At 38.7% G+C, this 26,461-nt stretch overlaps 1 protein-coding gene across 1 annotated transcript in view; it reads right to left on the bottom strand.

Moving 5' to 3' along the window:
- nudcd1 (NudC domain containing 1) overlaps positions 1-26,461 on the bottom strand; it is a 169,842-nt gene that overhangs the window by 79,199 nt on the left and 64,182 nt on the right. The window contains exon 6 of the mRNA XM_073050012.1: positions 15,786-15,990. Within this exon, the coding sequence (XP_072906113.1) occupies positions 15,786-15,990 (205 nt within the window). The remainder of the gene's footprint in view (positions 1-15,785; positions 15,991-26,461) is intronic.

The raw sequence follows: 26,461 nt of genomic DNA, 5'->3' as shown, positions 1-26,461 counted from the left end.
TTTTTCCTCCATCCTGAGTGTGGCCTCATAGTACAGGAGGCCATGGACTGACATATCGAAATGGGAATGGGAAGTGGAATTAAAATGGGTGGCCACTGGCAGATCCCGCTTCTTCCCACTTCACAGGTGCTTGATGAAGCGGCCTTCCAGCATCTGCAAATTTTTTCTTGTAAACAGGTAAGAATTTTAAGAGGTATGTAACTGTACTCTAACTGATAAGCTGTTATCAGAACTGGGAACTCATCACTTCTACCTTTTCATTTATTTCAAATATAAAACATAGAACAGCAAAACACAGGAACAGGCCCTTCAGCCAACCATCTTTGTACTGGTCATTTTCACAAATTAAACTAAGTCTGATCTATTTTCATTCATTTTCTGCAGGTTCATGTGCCTGTCAAAATGCCTCTTAAATGGCACTATCATGTCTGCTTCCACCATCTCCCTTGGCAGCTTGTGCAAGACACCTATACACCACACATATCCTTTAAACGTTCCTCCTCTCACCTTAAAGCTATGTCCTTTAGTATTTGGCATACCTGTCTGGGGGGTGGGGGGGGGGGAGCAGGGCAGAGAAAAAAAAAGGTCCAACTATCTTCCTATGCCTCCAATAATTTTATATACTTCAATCAGGTCTCTCCTCAGCCTCTAAAGCTCAGACCAAACAATCCAGGTTTGTCTAACCTCTATTTATAGCCAGTGCCCTCTAATCCAAGCAGCTAGTGAACAACTTCTTCCCCTCTCCAAAGCCTCCACAACATCCTTCCTGTAATGCAGAAACCAACACCACAAACAATATTCTAAATTCAGCCTAACCAAAGTTTTATATAGCTGCAACATGATTTCCTGACTCTTACACTCAATGCCTCAAGCAATGAATGCAAGAACGTTCTACAGGGCACAACTGAGAGCATCCTGACTGGCTGCATCACTGCCTGGTTTGGGAACTGTACCTCCCTTAATCGTAGGATTCTGCAGAGAGTGGTGCGGACAGCCCAGCACATCTGTAGTTGAAAACTTCCCATGATTCAGGACATTTACAAGGACAGGTGTGTAAAAAGGGCCTGTAGGATCACTGGGGACCCAAGCCATCCCAAACACAATCTATTCTAGCTGCTACCATCTGGGAAGTGGTACGGCAGCATAAAATGAAGGACCAAAAGACTCCAGGACAGCTTCTTCCACCAGGCCATCAGACTGATGAACTCATGCTGATTTGAGTGTATTCTATATTACATTGACTGTTCTGTTTATTATAAATTACCATAATTGCACATTTAAATGGTGACGTAATGTAAAGATCTTTAATCATGTACGTGAAGGATGTAAGAAATAAAGACAATTCAATTCAATTCTTTAGCACTCTATCTACTTGCATAGTCAATCCAGAACATGGTATGCAAGCTCCTGTCTACATCTACTGCCCTGCCCTACTTAGTCAAATTTGGAGCTGATCACATCCCACCCCACCATCAGCTCGACTCTCAGCATTTCCTGCAATTTTCTCCTCCAAAATATAGAGAAAATTCAACTGTGTGGTACAAAATAATAAATTAAATTCTAAATTATTCTTAGATATTTAAGCATTGCAACTATGGAATTATTTTGTTTACAGCTCTGTGAAATACATGGCTAAGCAAAACCTATTATCTGGCATCTATTTCCTTGTCACAACCCATAAAAGCAACATTTTCTATGCGAGTTTTTCCTTTTTCAGATATGCCAGTCCATCTCCTGTGACAGCAAGATGGAAAGTGAATACAAATTTTTGCCTTGAAGGAGTGATGTATGAAGCTGGCTGATATGGTAGCACAATGTACAGACCTAGATTATTCCAATAGTAAGCTATTAGATAATTGCTTCACCTGTCTTGTGTTGCATTATGTGACATCTTTTAATTAATTACTTCACTGCTCTGAGCTCAGTATAGATTATATACTATTAGGCAATTACTATGATGCAGCACTGATTTACAATGTATTATATACAGTGATACTTCAGTTCAGTAATGAAGTATTTATCAATGTTATGCCAGAGAATGGCTTGTGGCCAAAATCCAGTAATCAATTCCATTCCATGAATTACTCTGATCTTTAGTTTCTCAGACTTGGTATACCAGTCAACTAATATGTCAGGATGGTGGAAGACAGTCAAGCTGACAAGCAACTAATGGCTCGTGTGCATTTTGGAATTAGAGTTTGATTCCAAAGTCCTCTAGACACTGGGTATGAGGAATGGGCTGGATGAACAATGTATAACCAGTAATCGAAGAATAATGTCAGCAGCTAGCAAAGAAAGTGGGTGAAAATGGCATATTAATTTGCTACATTGAAACTACCAATAAAATTAATATTCCAAATACTGAATAAAATTATAATGAAATACTAAGGAGGTACATATGTCACTAGGCTAGAAGCTAAATGATGGAGAATGCCAGAATCAGATTTATAATCACTGACATAAGTCAGAAAAATTTGTTGTTTGTGGCAGCAGTATAAAATGACATAAAAATGGCAGGACTTAAAAATTATTACAAGTTACTAAATAAACAAACAAACAAACAGACAGACAGACAGACAGACAGACAGACAGACAGACAGATAAATAAATAAATAGATAGATAAATAAATAAATAAATAAATAAATAGTGCAAAAGAGGAATAGTGAAATTGTGTTCATGGACCATTCAGAAGATGCTACTAAAATGCTGAGTGAGAATTTTCAGGCTCCTGAGATCTACCCAATGGTAATAACAAGAGAGCATTTGCAGATAGTGAGGGCACTTAGTGACAGATACCACCTTCCTGAGGCACCACCTAGTGAAGATGTCCTTGATGAGGAAGCTTGTGCCTATTATAGAGTTGGCTGAGTCTACAACCCTCTGCATTGGAGCCTCCAAACCAGCCTATGACACAACCAAACAGAATGCTCTCTACAATACATCTATAGAAATTAGCAAGAGTCTTTGCTAACACACAAATCTTTTCAAACTCCTAAAGTAGTAGAGCTGCAGGTGTGCCTTCTTCGTGATTGAGTCAATGTGTTTGATCCAAGATAGATACTCTGAAATGTTGACACCCAGGAGCTTGAAGCTACCCATCCTTTCCACCGCTGACCCCTCAATCAGGACTGGTGTGTGTGTTCTCCCAACTTCCCCTTCATTATCTCCACAATCAATTCCTTGGTGTTGCTGCTGTTGAGTGCATTGTTGTCTTTGGGACACCACTCAACCAGCCATTCTATCTTAGATAGATAGATACTTTATTCATCCCCATGGGGAAATTCAACATTTTTTCCAATGTCTCATACACTTATTGTAGCAAAACTAATTACATACAATACCTAACTCAGTATAAATATGATATGCATCTAAGATCACCCTCTCAAAAAGCATTAATAAATAGCTTTTAAAAAGTTCTTAAATAGTTTACTAAAATACATTGAATGGTAACTTAAGCTCAGTCCTAACCCCGGCACTTTAACATATCTTACCTCTGGCGGTTGAATTGTAAAGCCGAATGGCTTTCCTCTACATAAGGAATACCCCTGGCGGTTGAATTGTAAAGCCGAATGGCTTTCCTCTACATAAGGAATAAGAGCTGTATTCCTCTACAGCTCTTTGTGGCTGTCTGTTCTAACTAGAACAGTGGTGTCATTGGCAAACGTATAAAACCATAAGTCTGTTTTGCCATTCCATCATGATTGATTCATTATCCCTCTCAACCCTATTCTCCTGCCTTATCCCCATATTCTTTGACACACTCACTATCCAAGAATCCATTAAACTATACTTCAAATATACTCAATAACATGGCCTCCACAGCCATCCACAGCAATGAATTCCACAGAATCACCTCCCTCTGGCTTAAGAAATACCTTTTTACCTCTGTTCTAAATGGCCATCCCTCTACTCTGTGGCTGTGTCCCCTGTTCCTAGACTCACTCACTATAGGAAACATCCTCTCCACATCTAGCTTGTCTAGGCCTTTCAATATTCAATAGGTTTCAATGTATTCTCCTGTCATTCTTCTAAATTCCAATAGAATACAGGCCCAGAAATATCAAACACCCCTCATATGTGAACCTTTCATTCCTGGAATCATTCCTGTGGATCTCCTCTAGACCCTCTTGAATACCAGCACATCTCTTCTTATAAAAGGGACACAAAACTGCTCCATGTTCGGTCTGACCAATGTCTTATAAAGCCTCAGCATCTTTTATTCTAGTCTTTCAAAATGAAACATTGCATTTGCCTTCCTTACCACCAATTCAACCTGCAAAATATATCCTGCATAAGGACTCCCAAGTCCCTTTGTACCTCGTATTTTTTAATTTTCCCCCAATAAGAAAATAAACTATGCCTTCATTCATTCTACCAAAGTGCACAACCATACACTTCCCTCCACTATTGCTACTTCTTTTTATGGCGTTTGAGCTGTGCCTAGCCATACAGCTACGAGGGTAGAGGGTGTAAAGCACTGATAAGCACAGATCCTGGAGGTACACCTGTGTTCGACTGTCAGCAAGGAGAAAATGTTATTACTAATCCGCACTGACTGTAGGCTCCCAAAGAGGAATGGAAGGATCCAGTTGCAGAGGAGGAATACAGATCAAGGTTTTGAAGTACAGGCCTGAGAATAACATTTTGTGCAGAAATACTATCAGATTTAAAAAATTAAATACAGTCGGCCCTCCTCATCCGCTGATTCCACATGCACGGATTCAACCAACCGCGGATCGGGAAGACGCAGAAGTTCTCTCTCCAGCACTCGTAACTTAAGCATGTACAGACTATTTTTTCTTGTCATTATTCCCTAAACAATACAGTAGAACAAATATTTTCATAGCATTTACGTTGTATTAGGTATTATAAGTAATCTAGAAATGACTTAGAAGTACAGGCAGTCCCCAGGTTATGAACGAGTCTGTCTTTAAGTCCGATTTGAAGTCAGAACAGGTACATACAGTATTATTTAGCGTCAGTTAGTCAAATGTTTTTCTTAGTATACAAGTACATATTTTACCTTTTTATGCATATAAAACACTTAAGAAACATACGTATTTCAATAATTAAACCACTGCGTTGTTTAGTAATAATTGTAGCTTTCATCAGGGCAGGGCCTTTCACATGCTTCATTAAAATTGTTCCGATCGTTGACTGACTGTAGCCTAACGCTTTTCCAATGACGTTTCACCTCTTTCCGATCGCTTTATTACTTCCACCTTATTTTCAATCATGATCATGATTATTTTCGTGAACAGAAACTCTGCGGATTCAGAGCTGCACCACCAGGTCCTAATGTCTGCCGCACTGAACAAGTTAAGTAAAGTCCGGGGTTCCGCTGGGTCCTAAAGACCACTGCACTGAGCCAGGTTAAATAAGGGACTTGAGCATCCACGATTTTTGGAACCAATCCCCCGCGGATAAGGAGGGCCGACTATACCCAAAAACTGTTCTTTCAATGTTGCAAATCTAAAATAGTGTATGTGTAGGCCTCCGTTAGTCTCAATAGACCATGGATTTGCGCCTTGGAAAGCTTCCAGGGTGCAAGCCTGGGCAAGGGTTTTTTTTAAATGGAAGACTGGCAGTTGCACAAGCTGCAAATCTCCCGTCTCCACGTCACCGATGTTGTCCAAGGGAGGGGCATTAGGGCCCATACAGCTTGGCACCGGTGTCGTCGCAGAGCAATGTGTGGTTAAGTGCCCTGCTCAAGGACACACACACAGCCTCAGCCAAGGCTCGAACTAGCAACCTTCAGATCACTAGACAAACTCCTTAACCACTTGGCAATGCGTCAAAATAGTGCAAGCTTGGTGTTAAAGTAACAACATACCTTGATCTATATTGTAGAAGCATAACATAAGCAGAAACTATTCCATGATGTAAGGAGAGAACGGAAGCTCTCTAGTGTCCCAACCCATAGATACCCCTCAAGCAATACCACTAAACAGATTATAAAACCATGATTACATTTGTGTATCTGCTTTCTAAAATGGCCATTCTAGTAAAAATATGGTAGGGACAGGCAGCACCCCAAAAGTAGATAAAAGTCTGATGAAAATGGCTTTAGCAACACATACAAACTTCTGGAAAAACTCAGCAGGTCAGACAGCATCAATGGATGGAAATGAACTGTTGAGCTTTAGGGGCAAGACCCTTCATCAAGACTCAGTCCTGATAGAGTGTCTCTCTGAAAAGTGCTTCTGTATCTTTAAGGGCAAAAATGCACCTCCTGGGAAAGGTAGGGCCTGTATGGAGGTTTCCTAACACTTGACAAGTTGGTTTTATGAGTGGAACATGTGTTTTTGGAATCAGCTTCTTTGACCAATAGGCTTTGACCAGTGTTAATCTATAAGTGATTTCCTCACCTTCATCTGCAAATACCTGCAGCTGCTATAATATTTAAATAAGTGGAACAGAAGCCAGTAGAATAGACCTCACCTCTACAGATTACTGATTCTCCAGAGGATGAAACGTGGAATTTGGTGTGGGAGTTAAGAATTGATTACCTTATTAGCTTTATCCAAGTCTTGAATTTAGCAATCTACTTAACATCACCCTGTTTAGGGTTTTGAAGGGCTGAAAGGGCCTATTCTATGATGTATCTCTGAATAATATAAAATATGATAAGCGTTATTCTTGCACTGTTTCTTTGCTAGTGGCAAACAAGCTGCCTGTCGGTGACAGTGGCACAGTTGATTAGATGATTTGCCGGATTACCTGGTAATTACTGCTGTCAGGAGTAATAATTTTTGGTAGTATGAGACCAAATAAGGAGCCTTGTGCTAATACAGAGACCAAGTCCCTTTGTGATCATGGAGATGGCTGTGACAAGATTACATTCTGAGTATTTTATCAGGTCAGGACTCTCTTGGTGTGAGTTTTCTCAACTCCAACCTTTTTAGATTTTGCCTTGCCAGAGGGGATTGCATTTTTTGACCCTGGCATTGGAGTTGCTCAGGAATATCAATTCATCCTCCTTTGGGAGCTAGGCACGGTTTCTGCCTTTCCCAGCCACCACCCCCCCCCCCCCCCCACACACACAAAAGTCAATGTAGAAGTCTCCCTTGGCCACTGCCAGGAATAAGGAATTTAGGATGATGATCACGACCTGCTAGCTCCCTATTAACATGAGCCAAAGGAGCTTGAGGCATTCACTTACTCTAAAGGGAGATTTGCTGACGTTCTCCATTATCTCATTCTTGATGGAAAAACTCACACCAAGAGAACCCAATTTCTCTTCTGCTGTACCCTGTGCCTTTTTTTTTTAAAGATGATAATTTCTTTCCTATTGTACCTCATTCAGGGCAGCAATGACAATGTCAAGGCTTCTAAGTTCTTAGGCTATAAAAATACAACTATGTTCTTGTCTGCTACTACTGGGGTCTAGCAATGATGGTCCTGACATACTGGATTTCATACTGAGGAGCAGAAGTTGCCAATGCATAATTGCATTTACATAGGCTGGCCAATCCAGCCAGTCATCAAATGGATTTGATGGATAGGGATCAGAGGCAAGGAGGTCCAAAATGACTGAAGATCAGGCATTAACAATCACATTTTAGGTTAGGGTTAAGTCGGGGTTGTCAGGAGATTGCTGGATGGTGCTGCTCAAAGGGTTGGAAGGGACTATTTCACACTGTATCTCTAAATAAAATAAAATATGATCAGGGTTATTCTTGCACTAGTAACAGTTCAGAGAAAGTTCAGAAGCTTTACTCCTGGAATGAAGGGGACATTAAGCAGGTTTGATTTATTCTCAGTGAAAGATGATTGAGAAGATGTGGAACGAGCTTCCAGTAGAAGTGGTAGAGGCAGGTTTGATTTTGTCATGTAAGAAAAAGTTGGATAGGTATATGGACAGGAAAGGAATGGAGGGTTATGGGCTGAGTGCAGGTAAGCGTTCAGCACGGACTAGAAGGGCCCAGATGGCCTGTTTCTGTGCTGTAATTGTTATATGGTTATAAGATCTTACTAAAAAGATTTAGGGGATGGGGAGCGAGGACAGTGTAGTGTAGCAATTAGCGTAATGCTATACAGCACCAATAACCAGATTCAATTCCACCACCATCTGTCAGGGGTTTTATGTTTCTCCTGTTAAACAGTATGGATTTCCTCCTGGTGCTCTGGTTTCCTCACACATTCCAAAAGACATAAGGATTAGTAAGTCTTTTGGCCACATGGATGTAGTTGGGCCAAAAGGGCCTGTTACTGTGCTGTAGGTCTAAATGTAAACATATATAAAGGGGGCTTAATGTTAGGAAAGATTTAAACTAGGTTGGTAGGATGGGCCAGATGATGGAACAGTTAGTGTAAAGGTAAATGCAATGTGTACAGAGACTGTGAGGAAGGATAGGCTTTGGGCAGGGCATAAATGCAACCAGTTAGATGGGTTGAAATGTATTTACTTCAATGCAGAAGTATTAAGAATAAGCGTGATGAACTGAGAGCATGGATCAGGACATAAATTTATGAATTTATCAGACAGTCTTGGCTGTCAAAAGGGCAGGATTAGCGACTTGATGTTCCAGCATTTAGATGTTTCAAAATAGATAAGAAGGTGGGGGGGGGGGAGGGCAGAAAAGTGGCATTACTAATCAAGCATAGTATCACAGCTTCAGAAAGTGAGGAAGTCAAGGAGGGATCACTTACTGAGTCTGTGTGGGTTGAAGTAAGAGACAGGAAAGGATTCTATAGGTCTTCTATAGGTCTCCTGATGATAATTGTGACATTCAGGAGCAGGTAAGTAGGTTGATTTTAGGAAAGTGCAAAAATATCAATGTGGTTGTCATGGGTGACTTCAACTTCCCTAATATTAATTGGCATTTCCTTAGTGCAAAAGATTTAGCTGGGGCAGAATTTGTTGGGTGTGTCCAAGAAAGATTCCTGACACAGTAGGGGTACTGGCCAATTAGAGCAGAGGCCACACTGCATCTGCTACTTGGTAATGAATCTGTCAAGTGACAGACCTCTCAGTGGGCAAGCATTTCGAAGAAAGTGAGCAGAATCATGGACAAGGCAGCAGCAATCAGTATGGCAAAGTATTTAATTGAGGGATAACTAATTATAATGGTATTAGACAGGAAGTGTACACTCACAGATTTTTTTTTAAGCAAAGTAATACCACTTGCCACCCTGAGTATTTTGGTATTAATTTGGTAATAATCCTGTGACCAGTGAGAACACAAAGTTCAATGCCAAAGATGCAGCAATCTCTTCCCTCGCTTCTTGTAGTAACCTAGGGTATTTCCCATCGGGTCCCAAGGACTTATTAATCCTTATGATTTTCAAAGGTTCCAGCACATCCTCTTTCTTAACATCAACATGTTCTAGCATATCAGCCTGTCTTACACTGTCCTCACAAACATTATGGTCCCTCTCACTGGTCCTCTAAAGGACCTTCTCAACCTACTCCAACTCCAGGCATATGTTTGCTCCTGTCTCTGATCTGTCCTACCTTCACTTTAGTCATCCTCCTGTTCTTCACATACAGTACGTGTAGAACATCTTGGGATTTTTCTTAATTCCATTCGCCAAGGCCTTCTCATGCCCCCTTCTAGCTCCCCTAATCCATTCTTAAGCTCCTTCCTGGCTACCTGTAATTCCCCAGAGCCCTCTCTGATCCTTGCTTCCTAAACAATAAGGATGCTTCCTTCTTCCTCTTGACTCGATGTTCCACATCTCTTGTCAACTTTGCTCCCTTCATTTTACCATCCTTTCCCTACCTCAACGGAACAAACCTATCCAGAACCCCGTGCAAGTGCTCCCTAAATAACCTCCACATTTCCATTGTGCATTTCCCTGAGTACTCCCTTTCCCAATTTATACTTTCAAATTCTTGCCTAATAGCATTATAATCCCCCCCAATTAAATGCTTTCCCATACCGTCTGCCCCTATCTCTCTCCAAGGCTATGGTAAAGCTCAGGGAGTTGTGGTCACTATCTCTGAAATGTTCGCCCATCGAGAGATCTTACACCTGACCTGGATCATTAGCTAGCACCCATATGGCCTGTCCTCTAGTTGACCGTACTATATATTGTGTCAGGTCAGGATTCACAACTTGGGTGCCCGGAACACAATGCTGGGTCTGGTAGAAGCTGATACAAAAGGAACATTTAATAGATTCTTAGACTAATGACATGGGTATAAGAAATATGTAAGGTTATGGCCTGTGAAAGAATGAAGGTTAGATTGATGATGGAGTAGGTTTATATAGATCGGAACAACATGGGCCAAATAGCCCATACTGTGCTGTATTATTCTATGTTCTAAAGTGGTAGGCACTTAGAGGAAGACTCTCCTCGTTAAGGTACCTCGAACTAGGGGAATGGCTATGTTAAAAGGAACAGCCCATATAATTCAGAGTCTGAGAAGGCACTTTGCTTATTTGAGGGATGCATACCTTTGGAGTTCTCTAACCCAACAGCTGTGAAGACATAGGCTGAGGCAGCCAGAATTTTGACTAAAGCAGCATTAAAGAATATGAGAAACAAGAAAGAAAATGGAGTTCAGGCAAATATCAGATAAGCCATGATGGAATAGGCTTGATGGGCTGAGTGGTTGACTCCTCTTCCTATTTCTTGTATATCTATTTCTTAAGATATCTTAAGTATTTTAGTGATTACATTTTGAAAAATATAGTCTCGTGGACAGTTTACACCTTCAAAGCATTTGAAATATCTTTGTCCTTTCAACATTTACTTCAAAAATTGCCTTTTCTATTTTAATTGAGTCCAATCCTGATGACGCCTGTTCCTGTTGTTATAAAACAGCATATCCTTCAGCTTGCTATGAGAGAAGCTGGCAGAAATCTTGATTTCCATTGTTAATAAATAGTGACAGGACCTTATTCATATTGCTCTTTCTACTGTCAAGTCCATCTCCAAACTAACTGGCTAATCTGCCCTAACTACAAGACTTGAATTTAGATCAGTATGTTTTAATATTTAAACCAAACAGCAAAATGCACCAAGAAAAAGAATGTCTGGTCAAGTGTATACGCCGAATATATACAACAACAAAACCATGATTTTCAATTTATTCGGAAGAATGTAGTTACTGTAATAACACTTATCATATTTAATTTTCGTGGCATATGAATAGACTGGAGAGGTAGATCACCGAAGATTCACTTCGTATTCAGGGTGGTTCTCAAAAGTACACAGAAAAGCAAGCTGGTAGCCAGGTTAAATAAATAATATGGCAAATAGAAAGAAAAGGAGACATGAGGATGATATGAATACAGGAGTAGAAATTTGATCTCAGGAAAAAGAAATGCAGAAAAGCAATCAATTTTTAAAAACATTACAAACAAATTGTATGAAAGTACATTAATCAACAGTGTGACCATTAATTAACTCAAAAGAATGAACATCCTCCTGTACTTAAGAGCGAAAGTTGTACAGTAGCCAGACAGGGGAAATCCTTTTTTCCAAGACACCATTCCTTTATGATAAGATGTGGGAACTCCAGATAGATATACTGTTCGCACTGACACTGAAAGGCAATAGGTAACAGGATATAGTATTCTGTTCGTCTTTTTTGTGTGGGGGAGGGGTTGTTTCTTGAGGGGAGGTGTTCTGGTTCTGTTTTGTGCAGGGGAGGGTTTTGCTGATTGGGATGCCATTCTTTTTTGTAGGGGGCAGTGGGTTTGATGTTTCTCTCTGAACAACTTTCATGTTCTTTGTTTCATGACTATCAGGAAAATACAAATTTCAGAGTTGTATAGGGATACATGCTTGATAATAAATTAACCTTTGAACCTTTCAGCAATCCAATGAGAAGTGAGAAACCTGGGTTATTCTTGGAAGATTTCCTTCAGAAAATATTTGCTCCTCTTTGTTTTTATTTAAATGCATAGGATAGGGATGTTGTTGTTGATGCTTGGGGTTTATTACTCATTCCTAATTGCCCCTGAACTGAGGCAGAATTGAAAAGCCATAGTATAAAGCAGAGCTGGATAATTCAGGACCGTAAAAGTCAAATCAAACAGCAAAAGGCTTTGGGCTGAGATCATAATTTGTGAAACGATCTCTAGAGCATTAAATCTCCTCTTTCCATTGAGGATACAACCCAAAAGAATATTTTGATATTTATTCTAAGAGCACAATTTCCAAAAGCATGAATGCTAGTCAGGTATTATGTATATCAGCATGGCTACAATTTGCTCTATAGAGTTACTGTACAATTGGAATTAAACATTGTGCAATCAGCACCCAACATTTTGACTTCCGCTTTCATGAGAGATGGGAGGTCTTGACAGTCAAAAATGTTCGGGGGATACTCTGGGATAGTCCAGAGGAACTCTTGCAGAGAGCTAAATGAAAACCAAAAATCAAACTGCAGTTGCTGAAAGTCTGAAATAAAAACAGAAAATGCTAGAGATACTTATCAGCTTATGTAGAATCTGTGAAAAGGGAAACGTTCTCCTGGGGGAAAAAACACTGACCAGAGATGTTTGTACTGTGTGTGCTAATCAAACTGCTTCTTTGTTATGCTAACTGGTGTCAGTGTGTTGTCTTGCAGAGCATTCTTGAAGCTTCTCGCAGCCTGTTTAGGTTTAGAATTGTTGATAATGGGGATTGTATTCATTTGTTAACCAATGGGGTTGGATGTTATTTTTTCTCTTGTGGGTCTGGAAGCTGGGATTTCACGGTCTTTTTGAGAGTCCTGCTCCCCCGGACCCCTTGGGTTTCTCGGTCCTCCACCCGGGCACCACTTCCTGTATCACTGAGGATCGCTCCCGGTGGCCCGAGCCCCTTTTCCACCCTAATGCTCTCTCTTCCTCCCGCACCTCTCTCATCAGTTGCCCGAATGATGGAGGGGGGCCCTTTCTATAAGACTGCCAGATACTCCATGCCACCTTGTCCTCCTCCAGAGAGCCACTGAATAACTGACTCATCCTCACTCTAGCCACGTCGGGCGCCTTCACTACCCCGCCCCCCCCCCCCCCCCCCCGGCATCGCAACCCCGTAAGCATTCTCTCCAGTCGAAATATGTACTCGGAGAGCTTTTCCCTTCTCCATTGCTCCATGTGTTGAAACTCTGTTAAAAGCAGCCAGGGAGCCCCTGACAACCCAAACGCTCCCTCCAACACTTCTATACACTCCTCCACTGAAGCCCCGGGCGACTCCTGGACTGCTTTGGCCGCCGCACCCCTCAATCTTCCCACCAATCGCTGTCTCTTCTCCTCATCCGAGCCTGGCACTCCTCTAACATCAGAGACGTATGCTTGGTCCAGGTCTCATAGTCCACCTCCCCATCCGGACGGAGTAGGCTTGGCTCCTGAGAACACCCCCAGCTTCAGCCATGGCCTCTTGGCCACTCCCAAGTTAAGTGCGGCTGCCAGTTCGGAGGCCTCCACCCTACCTGGGGGGCGGGGCCTAATCACACCTTCCCCCTCCAACCCCCCTTTACTAGTGATGGGCACCTCCCCGGGGGTCAACTCTAGCTCTAGCTCCTCCTCCAGTATCTCATCACCCTCATCCTCCGAGAGGGTGTCGAGGTCCCACGGCCCCATCTCCCCTGGAACACTCTCCGTCACTGGCAGCTCCAACGTCATGACGTCAGCACTCATTGAGACACATTGAGACCGGTGGCATTTGTCAGCCGAAGCTTGTCGCCATCTGAGAGAAACTATCCCACTTACAATTTGGAGTTCCTGGTGCTGAAATGGGCGGTGGTGGACAAGCTGAGCAATTACCTATACGGAGCCAAGTTTGAGGTGAGAACGGATAACAATGCTCTCACTTATTTCCTGACTTCAGTGAAACTGGATGCTACATGTTGATTTTCTTTCACCACTGATACTGGCTGACCAGCTATGCAATACCAGCATTTACTACATCAGTAATGTACAATGGCTGGATTGATTTATCTAACAATTATTTCCCTCTGTTGAAAGTATGTTCAAATTTAACGTTACAGTTACTGGGTATAAATGCATAGGTAAATTTATACACAGGGTATAAGTTTTTCTTTTGCGGCAGCTGCACAGTAGATCACAAACATGACAAACATAAATTAATGTAAACTATACACAAGTTCCCTGACAAAATGAACACAATAATACAAGTGCAAGTGGAACATATCTTCTATTGATTCTCAACATCTCCACTTTTACCAGAGTTCCTTGGTGCCACAACTGGTCAAAGTCTATTGCTTGTAACTTAGCTCTGGAACTCAGCAGCTCATTGTTCTTACTTGAATCAAGACAGTGATAGAGCTTCAAACTAAATGGCTTCAGCAAAACCCAAATGATGCACTGGTGAGTCCCATTTGACAGATTTGTTGACAGCTTCCTTGCATTACTGATAATGATGACAGATTGGGTGGAGTTTGGATTTGTTGTGCTTTTTATGGATACAATTTACTTTCTTCATTGGCTTCTACCTACTTACTTACCAATCTACACCCCCACTCCACTGCTGGAACATTCTTTTCTTGCATGCCTTGGACTAGCAAATCACCCCTCTGTTACTCACTTTTAACCTTGTAGTGGCAACTTGATATATAAAGCCAGGCTGATCAATATCAAGAGGATCAATCCCACCCTTGGCAATCATGTGGGGGAAAAACTCATTGAAACCCTGTTAGGTAAAGGTAAGCAGGTTTATTAATTGTATTCATTTCATAATAGAGAAACAGATCATGTGTTTCTTTTAATTAATTGACAAAATACTTTTAAATACTTTATATTGTTTTAATTAATTGTTACAAATATAAAACATCTTAATTAAAATACTTTTTTAATTGGGAGATTCATTCTTAAGTGTGGGTGTGACAGTTAGCAAACTGTCACAACATTTCTGGGAGTGGGATCAATCCTTTTGACATTGATCAGCTGGCATTATGGATCAAGTTGCCACTGCAAGGTGGCAACAGAGTGGGTAACAGAAGGGTGATTTGCCAACCCAAGGCACGCAAGAAAGCGATGTTCTGGCACGGGAGCGGGGTTATAAACTGATAGTTAAGTAGGTAGAATGCAATGCAGAAAGTAAATCGTATCCACAAAAAACACAACACATCCTAACTCCTACCTGTCTGTCATCATCATCAGTAATGCAAGAAAGATGTCAATAAACCTGCCAGGAAGTTGGTGCTCTGATGCTGAACTCTGCAGGAAGTCCAGTATCAGAGCACAATTGGACTTGCAGATTGGAGATAGATGCTTTTGGTAGGTTTCAGATTGTAAAACTGGTCTTCACCTGAAAAAACTGTTAGCACTTGTCTCTAATAGCCTGCCGCTGGTGTAGTAGTGGCATCAGCACCAGACTTCCCATCTGTGCTGGGTCGAGCACCGAACCAGCAACTCGGCCTCATAAGAAACAGACAAATGCTATGGAAACAGCAAAAAATTGCACTCGACGTGCCACAAAGTGTGAAAAGGAACAACAATTTGTCTCCAATATTTTATTTGGAGTAACATGCCAATTACAATCTGGTCCAATTACACCCATGTGATCAATGAACCTTTGGAATATGAGAGGAAGCCAGAGCACCTGGAGGAAATCCACATGGACAGAGGGAGAACATACAAACTCCTTACAGACAGCAGCAGAATTGAACACAGGTCACTGATGTTGTAATAGCGCTTTGCCAACACTACACTATCATGCTGCCCCTGAAGTTTTTGAATTACTCCTGATCACAGTGGCCCTAGCTATGAAGAAGGAACTTGAACCATCATCTGCAGGGCACAATGGATTAGCAATGTATTGCCTTAACCACTTAGCTATATCGGTAGCTCTGCAAATATTAAGAATGTGCAGGGAAAGTACTTGCCTATTTTCCGTAATGGTCCAAGTGCTCTCACTGTGGTCAACTGAAGAGAACAGCTGGCCTTCTATGAAGACGGCTTGTTCTTTTAGTCCAACATTCAAGTGATCCGCTGACAGCTGGAACTCGATGTTCTGTTTCGTTGTGTTTTCTTGTAGCTGAATAATTACAGTCAGGTCTTCATCTGTCTGTTGCCAATAATACACTGGTTCTGTGGAATTAAAATCCCATTTTTCACCATTACTAAACAAGACTGATTTCTCAAACCTCCTGCAATGCTTCCCATAAATTCTTTTAATTCTTTTTAGAACAGAATTCAGGAACACAAAAAATAGTAATTCAAAGTCCAAGTTCATTATCAGAGTATCTACATATCATTGCATACAACCCCAAGATTCTTTCTCTGTGAGCATACTTAGCGAATCTACAGAACAGCAACTATAAACAGTATCAACAGACAACAAACTGTACAATTGGAAATATAAATAACAAATAACAAGCAATAATTGCTCCTTGAATAAAATATTTTGAACTATTAAGATGCAAGTCTGCTGTGCTGTGCTCCATGTTCCTGATTATTGCACACAGATTATAAACATGGCTCACAGCTTTTCACCAATTACTTTGGATACTAAAGAGGAAGGTACTGAAATTCAAATTTATAAAAGTTAACACAAATAAAAGCAAGTTTATAACTCTTGAGTGTAATCTTAGCAGCCGAGTTTTATTCATTACTATGTTAATTTTGATCTGAACTATTGGCAATTTGGATGTTTTACTCATCTCTAACAACTCCTTACAGGAATTTTTTTTCCTCATGATTTCTTTCCCCTAAAGATTGTTAGTTTTAAAACTTCCATAGAGTGTGTTTACTTACTTCATATATGACATTTAAAGTCCAATCATCTCAGCCACTTGCTTTGGAGCTAACACAATCTACTCCCAACATGAGATATTAAAGAGAATAAATTAAATCAGCATGGTTACAAGCTCTCATAGAGAAACATTCACTGCTTCAGTTATTTAACTGAACTACACTTACAATGCTTAGCAACAGAGAAGAAACAGCACCGTAACCACAGATTATAGAAAACGACTATTTGAATCATAGTTCTAATAGTTTTGTTGAATTGATGGATCCTGACAAAGGCAACCAAATAAATCTGAGGACAATTACAAAATATATTGCCTGATCCACTTTTTCTTCTTCCCTCCTATCTATTCACTATAAACATGGAATTGTTAAAGCATTATCTCACCAAGACTTTACAGAAACTCCAATGTTATATTTTTTTCTAAATAATATCATAGAGTTTGCAGTCAGATACACTTCATATCTTCAAAAACAAATATCTTACAATTCAAATTCTTTTTCTCAGTGGTCAATGAAATGTTGTAACATTTACTGGTGTTTTAAAAATGAATAATGAAAATTAGCTAAAAACAAATTTAAAATGAACCTGCTCAACTCCATTCTAATCCCCTTGGTTCAGTCCCTTCCCACCTACATCATGCTCTCTATCCCCTCACCAACTTTCAACTCCCTGGCCCTGATTGCAACATTTTCACCATGGATGTCCAATCCCTACTTTTATCCCCCACCATCAACAATTTCTCCTTCGTCTCCTCCCACTTTCTCCAGACTTGATGGGGAGTCATGAGCATTTGCGTGAGCCCCAGCTACGCCTGCCTTTTCACTGCTATGTGAAACAGTCCATGTTCCAAGTCTTCCCCGGTAATGCTCCCCAACTCTTCCTCCACTACACTGAATTCTGGAAGAGGATAAATAGCATGAGAAACTCTTGGGTTTTCATTCTAATTAATGTTCAACAACTCCTCCTGAAAATGCACGTAAATTATGGGTCACATCATGAACTTCAGTAAAATCAATAGGGCTGAGAGATAAAGAAGCTTCACTGGGCATTAATATACCTAGCACAAAGCAAGGTGAGTGTGGTCACTCTGAAGACCATCAGAGGACCATCAGAACTCTGTGGAGAATGACACAAAAAAATGAAAAGCACTTACCTGACACATAGCCACATAGAATAGACAGGGATGCGGTGAGTACAGTTGGGACTTTATAGAGTTGCTCAACTATGGCACAGACAGTGCTGAAGAGAATGCAGTTGGGACTCAACAGACTTGCTCAATCGTGGCACAGTGTAGAAGAGAGTGCAGTTGAGAACTCAACAGACTTGCCTGATCAGAAATTATCACAAGTGCAAAGACAACATGGAAGTTTCAGTCTTAAAACAGGTCAAACTGTGAAATTTGCAGACCAAAACACTGGTATCTCATACAAAGCTGAAGTCTTAGGACGAGCAGGCAAAACCACTGGGAGAAATGAAAGTTGGTACAACTTGAATTACCTAGAACCAATCACGGTCACTGACACTGCAGGGTCAGTCGACATGTCATGTGTAGGCAGACTTTATATTGAATCAAGTATAGATCAGGCTAGACCAAGTTGGACACTCACCTGAAAGAAATCCCAACAGGAATTATACCAAAAATACATCTGGTGGCTAGAGGTTTTGCGGAACTGAACATTGAGGAACTCAGAAAAGACACGCCAACATGTGCATCAGAGTCTCTCAGACTACTTTTCTCAGTGGTATGTTAAAGGCATTGGCAACCCCATTGCATGGACATAAAATCCACTTTCTCACAGGGAATGGAGCTGTCACTTGACATTTACATTACACCCCCTCCTGAAACTTGAAGCAAAGGGACACTGTGGAAACTCAAAAGGTGCATGTATGGTCTGGCAGATACAGCACTCTACTGGTAAATAATGTTAAAAACAAGTGGATCCAGCTGTTTTTTACTGGCAAGATTCAGGATATCATGTGGTTGGAGTACTTGCTTATCATGTTGATGACTTCATACGGGGAGGCTCACAAAACTTTGCCACAACAGTTATCCCTCAGCTAGTCAGTCTTGCAGGTTGGTCGGGAGGAACATGACAGATTCTGCTCGGCAGGGATAGACATCCTTGCTGTTGACAGAACCATTCAACTGCACCAAGAAAGCTACACCTGGAAACCACATGCAATCTTCACGTGCCACACAACAGGAAGCTGAAGAAGAGCAACTAAGCTCAAAGGTGGGTCAGATTCGATGAGCGGCAAGGCAGAACAGACCGGACATCATGTTTGATGCCTGCAGCCTGGTATCCAACTCAAAAAATAACACAGCACAAACTTTACATGAGGCAAACAAGATAATGCGCAGAATTTAATCTGAAAAAGCAGTCTTGAAGCTTCAATAGCTTGGAAAAGATAACTCACTGAGGCTTGTTGTCTTCAGTGATGTCTCACTTAGATGAAGGTGCTCAAGGGGGACATTTTATTGTACTGATGGGAGAAGAGGGAAGATCTTCACCTCTAATGGCAATCAAAAAGGATTCAAAGAGTTGTACAGAATACACTGGCAGGAGAAACACTTGCAATGTCTAGGGTATTGACAATGCTGCTTTTCTGGCCACAGTCTATTCTGGGCTTTTCCATGGTGACCCAAAGAAGGACAGTCTACAGAACACTTCTGTCACAGACAACTACTCCTTGGTTGGTTGATGCCATTAAATCCACCAAGCCAGTTACAGAAAAGAGGCTTCATCAAGAGATAAGCAGCATCAAAGAACTTGTCCAAGCACAGAAAATTCATCATGTGTCATGGTCAACTACAAAGGAACAGCTAGCTGGCAGTCTCACAAAGGAAGGATCTCCAGCTCTTGTGCTGTTAAAGGCACATAGTGAAGGCATTTGGTACCTTAAGAAATATATTAATTTCAAGGATTAGTGCTAATTCCTATGTCCTAATGGAAATTTGAATTACCTTTAAATATTTTTTCAAATTTTAATATATATATATATAAATGTGTGTGTGTGTGTGTGTGTGTGTGTGTGTGTGTGTGTGTGTGTGTGTGTGTGTGTGTGTGTGTGTGTGTGTGTGTGTGTGTGTGTGTGTATATATATACACACACACACACACACACACACACAAAAAGGATGGGAGATTGTTGAGTTCTGTTCATTTACACTATGTAAATACTTAGTATGCATACACACTCTCCCTGTTACACACGTGTGTGCGTGTGGAGGGAGAGGAATTGTGGGATGTAAAGGCAGTGGCCCTCAGGTATTGAAGGGAAATGTTGAAAGTAAAGCTATTTAAACAAAAGAAAACCATGTCCTTGCTGTTTGCACATGAACACTCCAGACAGAATCCATGATTTAACTATCTTCAACTCGCTTTTCAATGATGCACACACTATGACATGGTCAGAATAGTGATGGTCATGGATGTTTGCAGGGCATTCAGTTTCTCAAATAATGAAGCAATCCAACTTAAAATTACAACACCTGAGCAACTTCCAGAGTTGGGCTCAAATATAGCAAGCAATTTTTGCGTTTCAATGACCATTTTCTTCAACAGAGTTGAATAAATGAAATCACACAGAAGGCACACCAGAGTCTTTACTTTCTTAGAAAGTTGAAGAGATTTGGCTTGTCATCAAACACTAACAAATTTCTACAGATGGACTGTTGTAAGTATCTTAACTGGATGCATTTTAGCCTTTTACTGCAATTCAAGTGCTCAAGAATTTAAGAAGCAGATGCAGCATAATACATCATGGAGCATTCCTCTCCACCTATGGAAATCTCTACATGGTGCTGCCATAAGAAAGCAACATCTGTCATCGAAGATGCCCACCATCCAAGTTATGCCATCTTCTCAGAAACATTCAGTTCTATACCATTCGATTCAATAACAACTTGAGCCATTTGCTTCTCAAACCAATGCGTACAACCCTAATCACTACCACAGTATAGCAACAATATGACCACTTTGCACTACGATGGACTTTTGTATGTTCTAATTGTGTTCCTTCTTGTACAATTTAAATTCTATTGTGTTTTACTTGTTGGAACTCTGATGCAATGAGCCTGTGATGGTGTGGCAAGTAAGATTTTCATTATAGCTGTGCACACATATACTTGTGCATATGACAACAAACTCGAATATGATTTTGGAAGATCTTTCCTTTATGTTCCAAATGTCCAATCTCCCAACCTAGAAATGATACTGAACAGAAACTCAAATAAAGCAGCTTGACAAAAATATCTTTATTTGAGGTCAGAAATTTTCCATTCTTGGGCTATGGGCTCTCTAATGTTTTTAGCTTTTGTTAGCCCCCTCTGATAATACCTTGGACTTCAGCAGATGTAGCCCATTGCCAAAAACATCTTCATACTCCTGTTTTATTGAGAGGGCAGGATTCTGGCTGAGTGATGAAGGAACAGAGTACATATTAGGAAGATGTGCCAAAAGTTGATGCTATCCTATCTAGGAGGCAAGTCTGGGATGCCCGGCTGATTTTTTAAAAAATTTTTAAATAAAATTTTCAAATAGGTTACAGAAAGAAAAAAGAAAATTATCGACCCTTCCCCCCACCCCCCTAACATATCCCTATAGGAAAAAAAAAGAAGAAAAAAGAAAGAAAGAAAGAAAGAATGCCTGGATTTTGGAAGATCCCCACATGCTCCATGGAGTTCATAATAGCTTTAATATGTATATTTATTTCTTTCCCCAGATAACCAATAATTTTATCTTTGGAGCACTTATATATTTAATCCTATTTTTTGTAAATAAGGGCGCCAAATTTTCAGAAATATTTCATATTTATCTCTTAAATTATAAGTAATTTTTTCAAGTGGAATGCAGCTAAAAATTTCATTCTTCCAACGATCTATACTTAAGTATGAATCCGATTTCCAAGTAACTGCAATAGCCTTTTTGGCTACTGCCAATGCAATTTTTATGAATTCTTTCTGATCTGTATCAAAATTTGGATTTTGATTTTATCCCTTCAATATCGCCTAGTAAAAATAATATTGGATTGTGTGGAAGTTGTATTCCAATAATTTGTTCCAATAAAACTCTTAAATTTGTCCAAAAAGGTTGAATTTTAGAACAAGACCAGGTAGACTGTAAAGAAGTACCAATTTCTTGATTACATCGAAAACATTGATCAGATAAATTTGAGTTTAATCTATTTATTTTTTGTGGTGTAATATATATTTGATGTAAAAAGTTATATTGTACTAATCTTAGTCGAACATTTATTGTATTTGTCATACTGTCAAGACATAATCTTGACCATCTTGTTTCATCAATTTTAATATTCAAATCAGTTTCCCAGTTTTGTCTTGACTTATGAATTCCTTGTTTAATTGCCTGTTTTTGAATCAAATTATACATACCAGAAATAATTTTTTTAATTTTTCCTTTATGAATTAAAGTTTCTATTTCATTAGGTTTCGGCAATAACATTGTTTGACCCAGTTTATCTCTTAAATAAGTCTTAATTGGAAATAACAGAAAAGAGATATTTTATATTTATTCTTTAATTGGTCAAATGACATTAATATACCTCCTTCAAAACAGTCTCCTATATATCTAATCCCTTTGTGAAACCAGTTATATAAAAGTTGATTATCCATTGTAAAAGGGATAAGTTTATTTTGAATTAAAGATCTCTTTGCTAATAAAGATTTCTTTATCTCATCATCAACATTTATCTTATTCCATAAATCAATCAAATGTTTTAGTATAGGAGATTCTTTCTTTTCCCGTATCCATTTAGATTCCCATTTATATATAAACTCTTCTGGTATATTTTCTCCTATTTTGTCTAATTCTATTCTAATCCATGCCGGTTTATCTTCATCAAAAAAAGATGCAATAAATCTAAATTGATTTGCTTTGTAATAATTCTTAAAATTTGGTAATCGTAACCCTCCTAGGTCAAATTTCCATGTCAATTTTTCCAACGATATTCTTGACATCTTACCTTTCCAAAGGAATTTCCTCACACATTTATTTAACTCTTGAAAAAATTTCTGCGGTAATTGTATTGGTAATGTTTGGAATAAATATTGTAATCTAGGGAATATATTCATTTTTACAGCATTGACTCTACCTATTAATGTTATTGGTAACATCATCCATTTATCAAGATCCTCTTGAATTTTTTTTTCAATAATGGCAAATAATTTAATTTATATAAATTCTTTATATCATTATCAACTCTTATACCTAAATACTTTATACCATTTATCAGCCATCTAAATTGAGTTATTAATCAACATTGACTATAATCTCCTTTAGTAAGGGATAGAATTTCACTTTTATCCCAATTTATTTTGTACCCTGATATTTTCCCATATTCTTCCAATCTAGAAGATAATTTACGCAACGATGGTAATGGGTTAGTTAGATAAATCAGAACATTATCAGCAAATAAGTTAATCTTATATTCCTCCTGATTAACTCAAACCCATAATATGAGTCAGTTCTAATTAATTCAGCTAATGGTTCTATCGCCAACACAAATAAAGCAGGTGATAATGGACAACCTTGTCTAGTTGACCTTGTTAACTGAAATGATGTTGAAATTTGGCCATTTGTCACCACTTTAACTTTGGAGTTAGTACTTAAGGTTTTAATCCATTTTATAAAAGATACTCCTAATCCATATTTTTCCAATACCTTAAATAAAAAATCCCATTCCAATCTATCAAAAGCTTTTTCTGCATCCAAAGCAACTGCTACACTTATTTCTTCCCTCTTTTGTGCCAAATGAATTATGCTATGTAACCGAGTTACATTATCTGCTGATTGTCTATTTTTAATAAATCCTGTTTGGTCCATGTATATTAATTTTGGTAAGTATTTAGATAATCTGTTAGATAAAATCTTTGCTATTATTTTATAATCCGTGTTCAACAAAGAAATAGGTCTATATGATGTTGGTTTTAAAAGATCTGTCTTTTTTTGGCAATACTATTAAAATAGCTGTCGAAAAAGATTCTGGAAGTTTATGCGTTCTTTCCGCTTGGTGTATTAGCTCCATAAAAGGAGGAATTAATAAATCTTTAAACTTTTTGTAAAATTCAGGCGGAAAACCATCATCTCCTGGAGATTTGTTACTCTGAAGTGATCCAAGAGCTTCTTCGACCTTTTTTAATGTAAAAGGCACATCTAATCCCTTCTGTTCTTCCAAATTCAATTTTGGGAGAGTTATTTGTGATAAAAACCTTTCTATCTCAACAATATCATTTTGTGATTCTGATTGATACAATTCAGAATAAAAAAATTTTAAAGTTTCATTGATTTCTAAAGGTTTATAAGTAATTTTATTTACACTTGTTCTAATTGCATTTATCGTTTTGGAAGCCTGGTCTGTTTTTAACTGCCAAGCAAGAATCTTGTGTGATCTTTCACCTAGTTCATAATATCTCTGTTCAGTTCTCATAATTGCTTTTTCTGTTCGGTATGTCTGAAGTGTATTATATTGTAGTTTCTTATTAACAAGTTGTCTTTGTTTTTCTTCTGTCATATATCTTTGAGATTCTTTTTCTAATTTTGTAATCTCTTTTTCCAATTGATCTATTTCTACCATATATTCCTTCTTAATTTTAGAAGTATAACTTATTATCTGGCCTCTCAAATATGCCTTCATTGCTTCTCATAATATAAATTTATCATCAACTGAATGTGCGTTTGTATCTAAAAAAAACTGAATCTGTTTTTTCATAAAATCACAAAAATCTCGACGTTTTAATAATATTGAATTAAATCTCCATCTGTAAATCGATTCCTCCTTATCCATCATTATCATTGTCATTATCAAGGGGGAATGATCTGACAATATTCTTGCTTTATATTCCATATTTTTCACTCTGTCTTGAATATTCGTTGATAGTAAGAAAAAATCTATCCTTGAATAAGTTTTATGTCTATTTGAATAAAATGAATAATCTCTTTCTCTTGGGTTAATTCTTCTCCATATATCAATCAAATTTAAATCTTTCATCAATGATAAAGTTAATTTTGCTACTTTTGGTTTTGTAACAACCTTTGTTGACCTATCTAAAACTGGGTCTAGACAAAAGTTAAAGTCTCCACCTAGTAATATTTTATTGTGTGCGTCAGCCAAATTCAAAAAAGCCTCCTGTATAAATTTTACATCGTTTTCATTTGGTGAATAAATATTCATAAGAGTCCATAGTTCTGAAAATATTTGACAATGTATAATTACATATCTTCCTGCAGAATCAATTAATAAATTTTGTATTTTAATTGGTAAAGTTTTGTTGACCAAAATTGCAACTCCCCTCACTTTTGAATTAAATGAAGCTGCTATAACATTTCCGACCCAATCTCTCTTTAATTTCTGATGTTCTATCTCTGTTAAATGTGTTTCTTGTATAAAAGCTATATCTATTTTCATTTTCTTAATGTATGCTAAAATTCTTTTTCTTTTCACCGGTCCATTAAGCCCATTAACATTAAAACTTAAAAAATTCAGTAAATTAGTCATTATTTTTAACGGGGTTACTCCAGACTATAATAATACATAATATTTCAACTCTCATAGTACCTTGGGGAATTATTTTAAAATTCTCCATGTTGCTATGTGTCTCCCCTCCGATCATCCAGGCAAAGAAAGATAGATTATAAAGAGAAAAAAAAAACAACCCCCCTGCTAATGTTGTGAATGAAAAAAAAACGCAACATTACCCCCCTACGTTGTGTGGGTCATGGTTACACACGTGAATCCCGTAGCGATCGATCCGAAGTTTCCCCAGCTCCCCCGTAACATGAAAAAAGTATATATAAAATAAGAAAAAATAATATTACTACTCTCTATTAATATTTCTCAAATTTTTACCTTTCTCCCCCTGTATCATATAATTAAAAGTATATTTAAATATTCTTCTGTCTTTAATGTCCATCAACTCACTTCAGTGTCCCCGTCTTCATCTTTAATCTGGTTCACTTTTAAACCCTTACTGTGACTAGTGAATATTTGGGAGTTCTTGTGCAAACTCCTCTGCATCCCGATGATCAGTAAAAAATCTATGGACCCTTTCGATTTCAATCAACTGGGTTCCCTCTTCCATTTCCAAATTTTCCGGGATCCATTTTTGAAAAAATTTTATTGGATCCTCTCACTCTATCTCTTCTTTAAGACCACAATTTTAATATTATTTCGTCTACTAAAATTTTCAAGCCTATTTTTTCCAACAGTCGTTTTCTTTCTGATGTCCAGGCAAGAACATTATTTTCCATTTTATTCACTCTCTCAATAGTGTCTCCCGTTATTTCTTCCAGGTTTTTAATTTTCTTGTCCATTTTCTCCTGTTTTTTCACCATTTTATCAAACATAGCCTTCATATTTTTAATATCTTCTTGTATTATTTTTAATTTTTTAAATTATTTTAATTCATGCATTATTTACACCAAAGCTTCTCTTATGTCTCCAGGATATCCTCCAGTCTCTTCCTGTTGTTCTTCTTTTACCTCCTCATCTTCATCTGTATGTTCCATAGAATCCGAATCCACCTCAGGTTCATTTTCACTTCCACTTCCAATCGTAGCTGGGATTTGTAGTTCAAATTGCTCATGTTTGCGCATCCCCTTTCCTGTGCGCATGCGCAATTCCTGTTGTTCCTTCTTGGAGACTAATGATGCTGCGGCCGATTTCTGTTCTGTGTCGCCGGAGGTGAGATGCACTTGAGTCCAAAGCTTCTTCATGGTGGCCGGCTCAACTTGTACTATCTTCAAAGTAGAAGTTTTCTTCTTTGTCTGTTTAGGAGGCATATCCAAGG

The sequence above is a fragment of the Hemitrygon akajei genome, chromosome 1 (genome assembly GCF_048418815.1).
Source record: "Hemitrygon akajei chromosome 1, sHemAka1.3, whole genome shotgun sequence".
In the NCBI taxonomy this organism is placed as follows: domain Eukaryota; kingdom Metazoa; phylum Chordata; class Chondrichthyes; order Myliobatiformes; family Dasyatidae; genus Hemitrygon; species Hemitrygon akajei.
The sequence above is the reverse complement of the archived record's forward strand: the minus strand, read 5'-3'. Positions and strand labels throughout refer to the sequence as shown.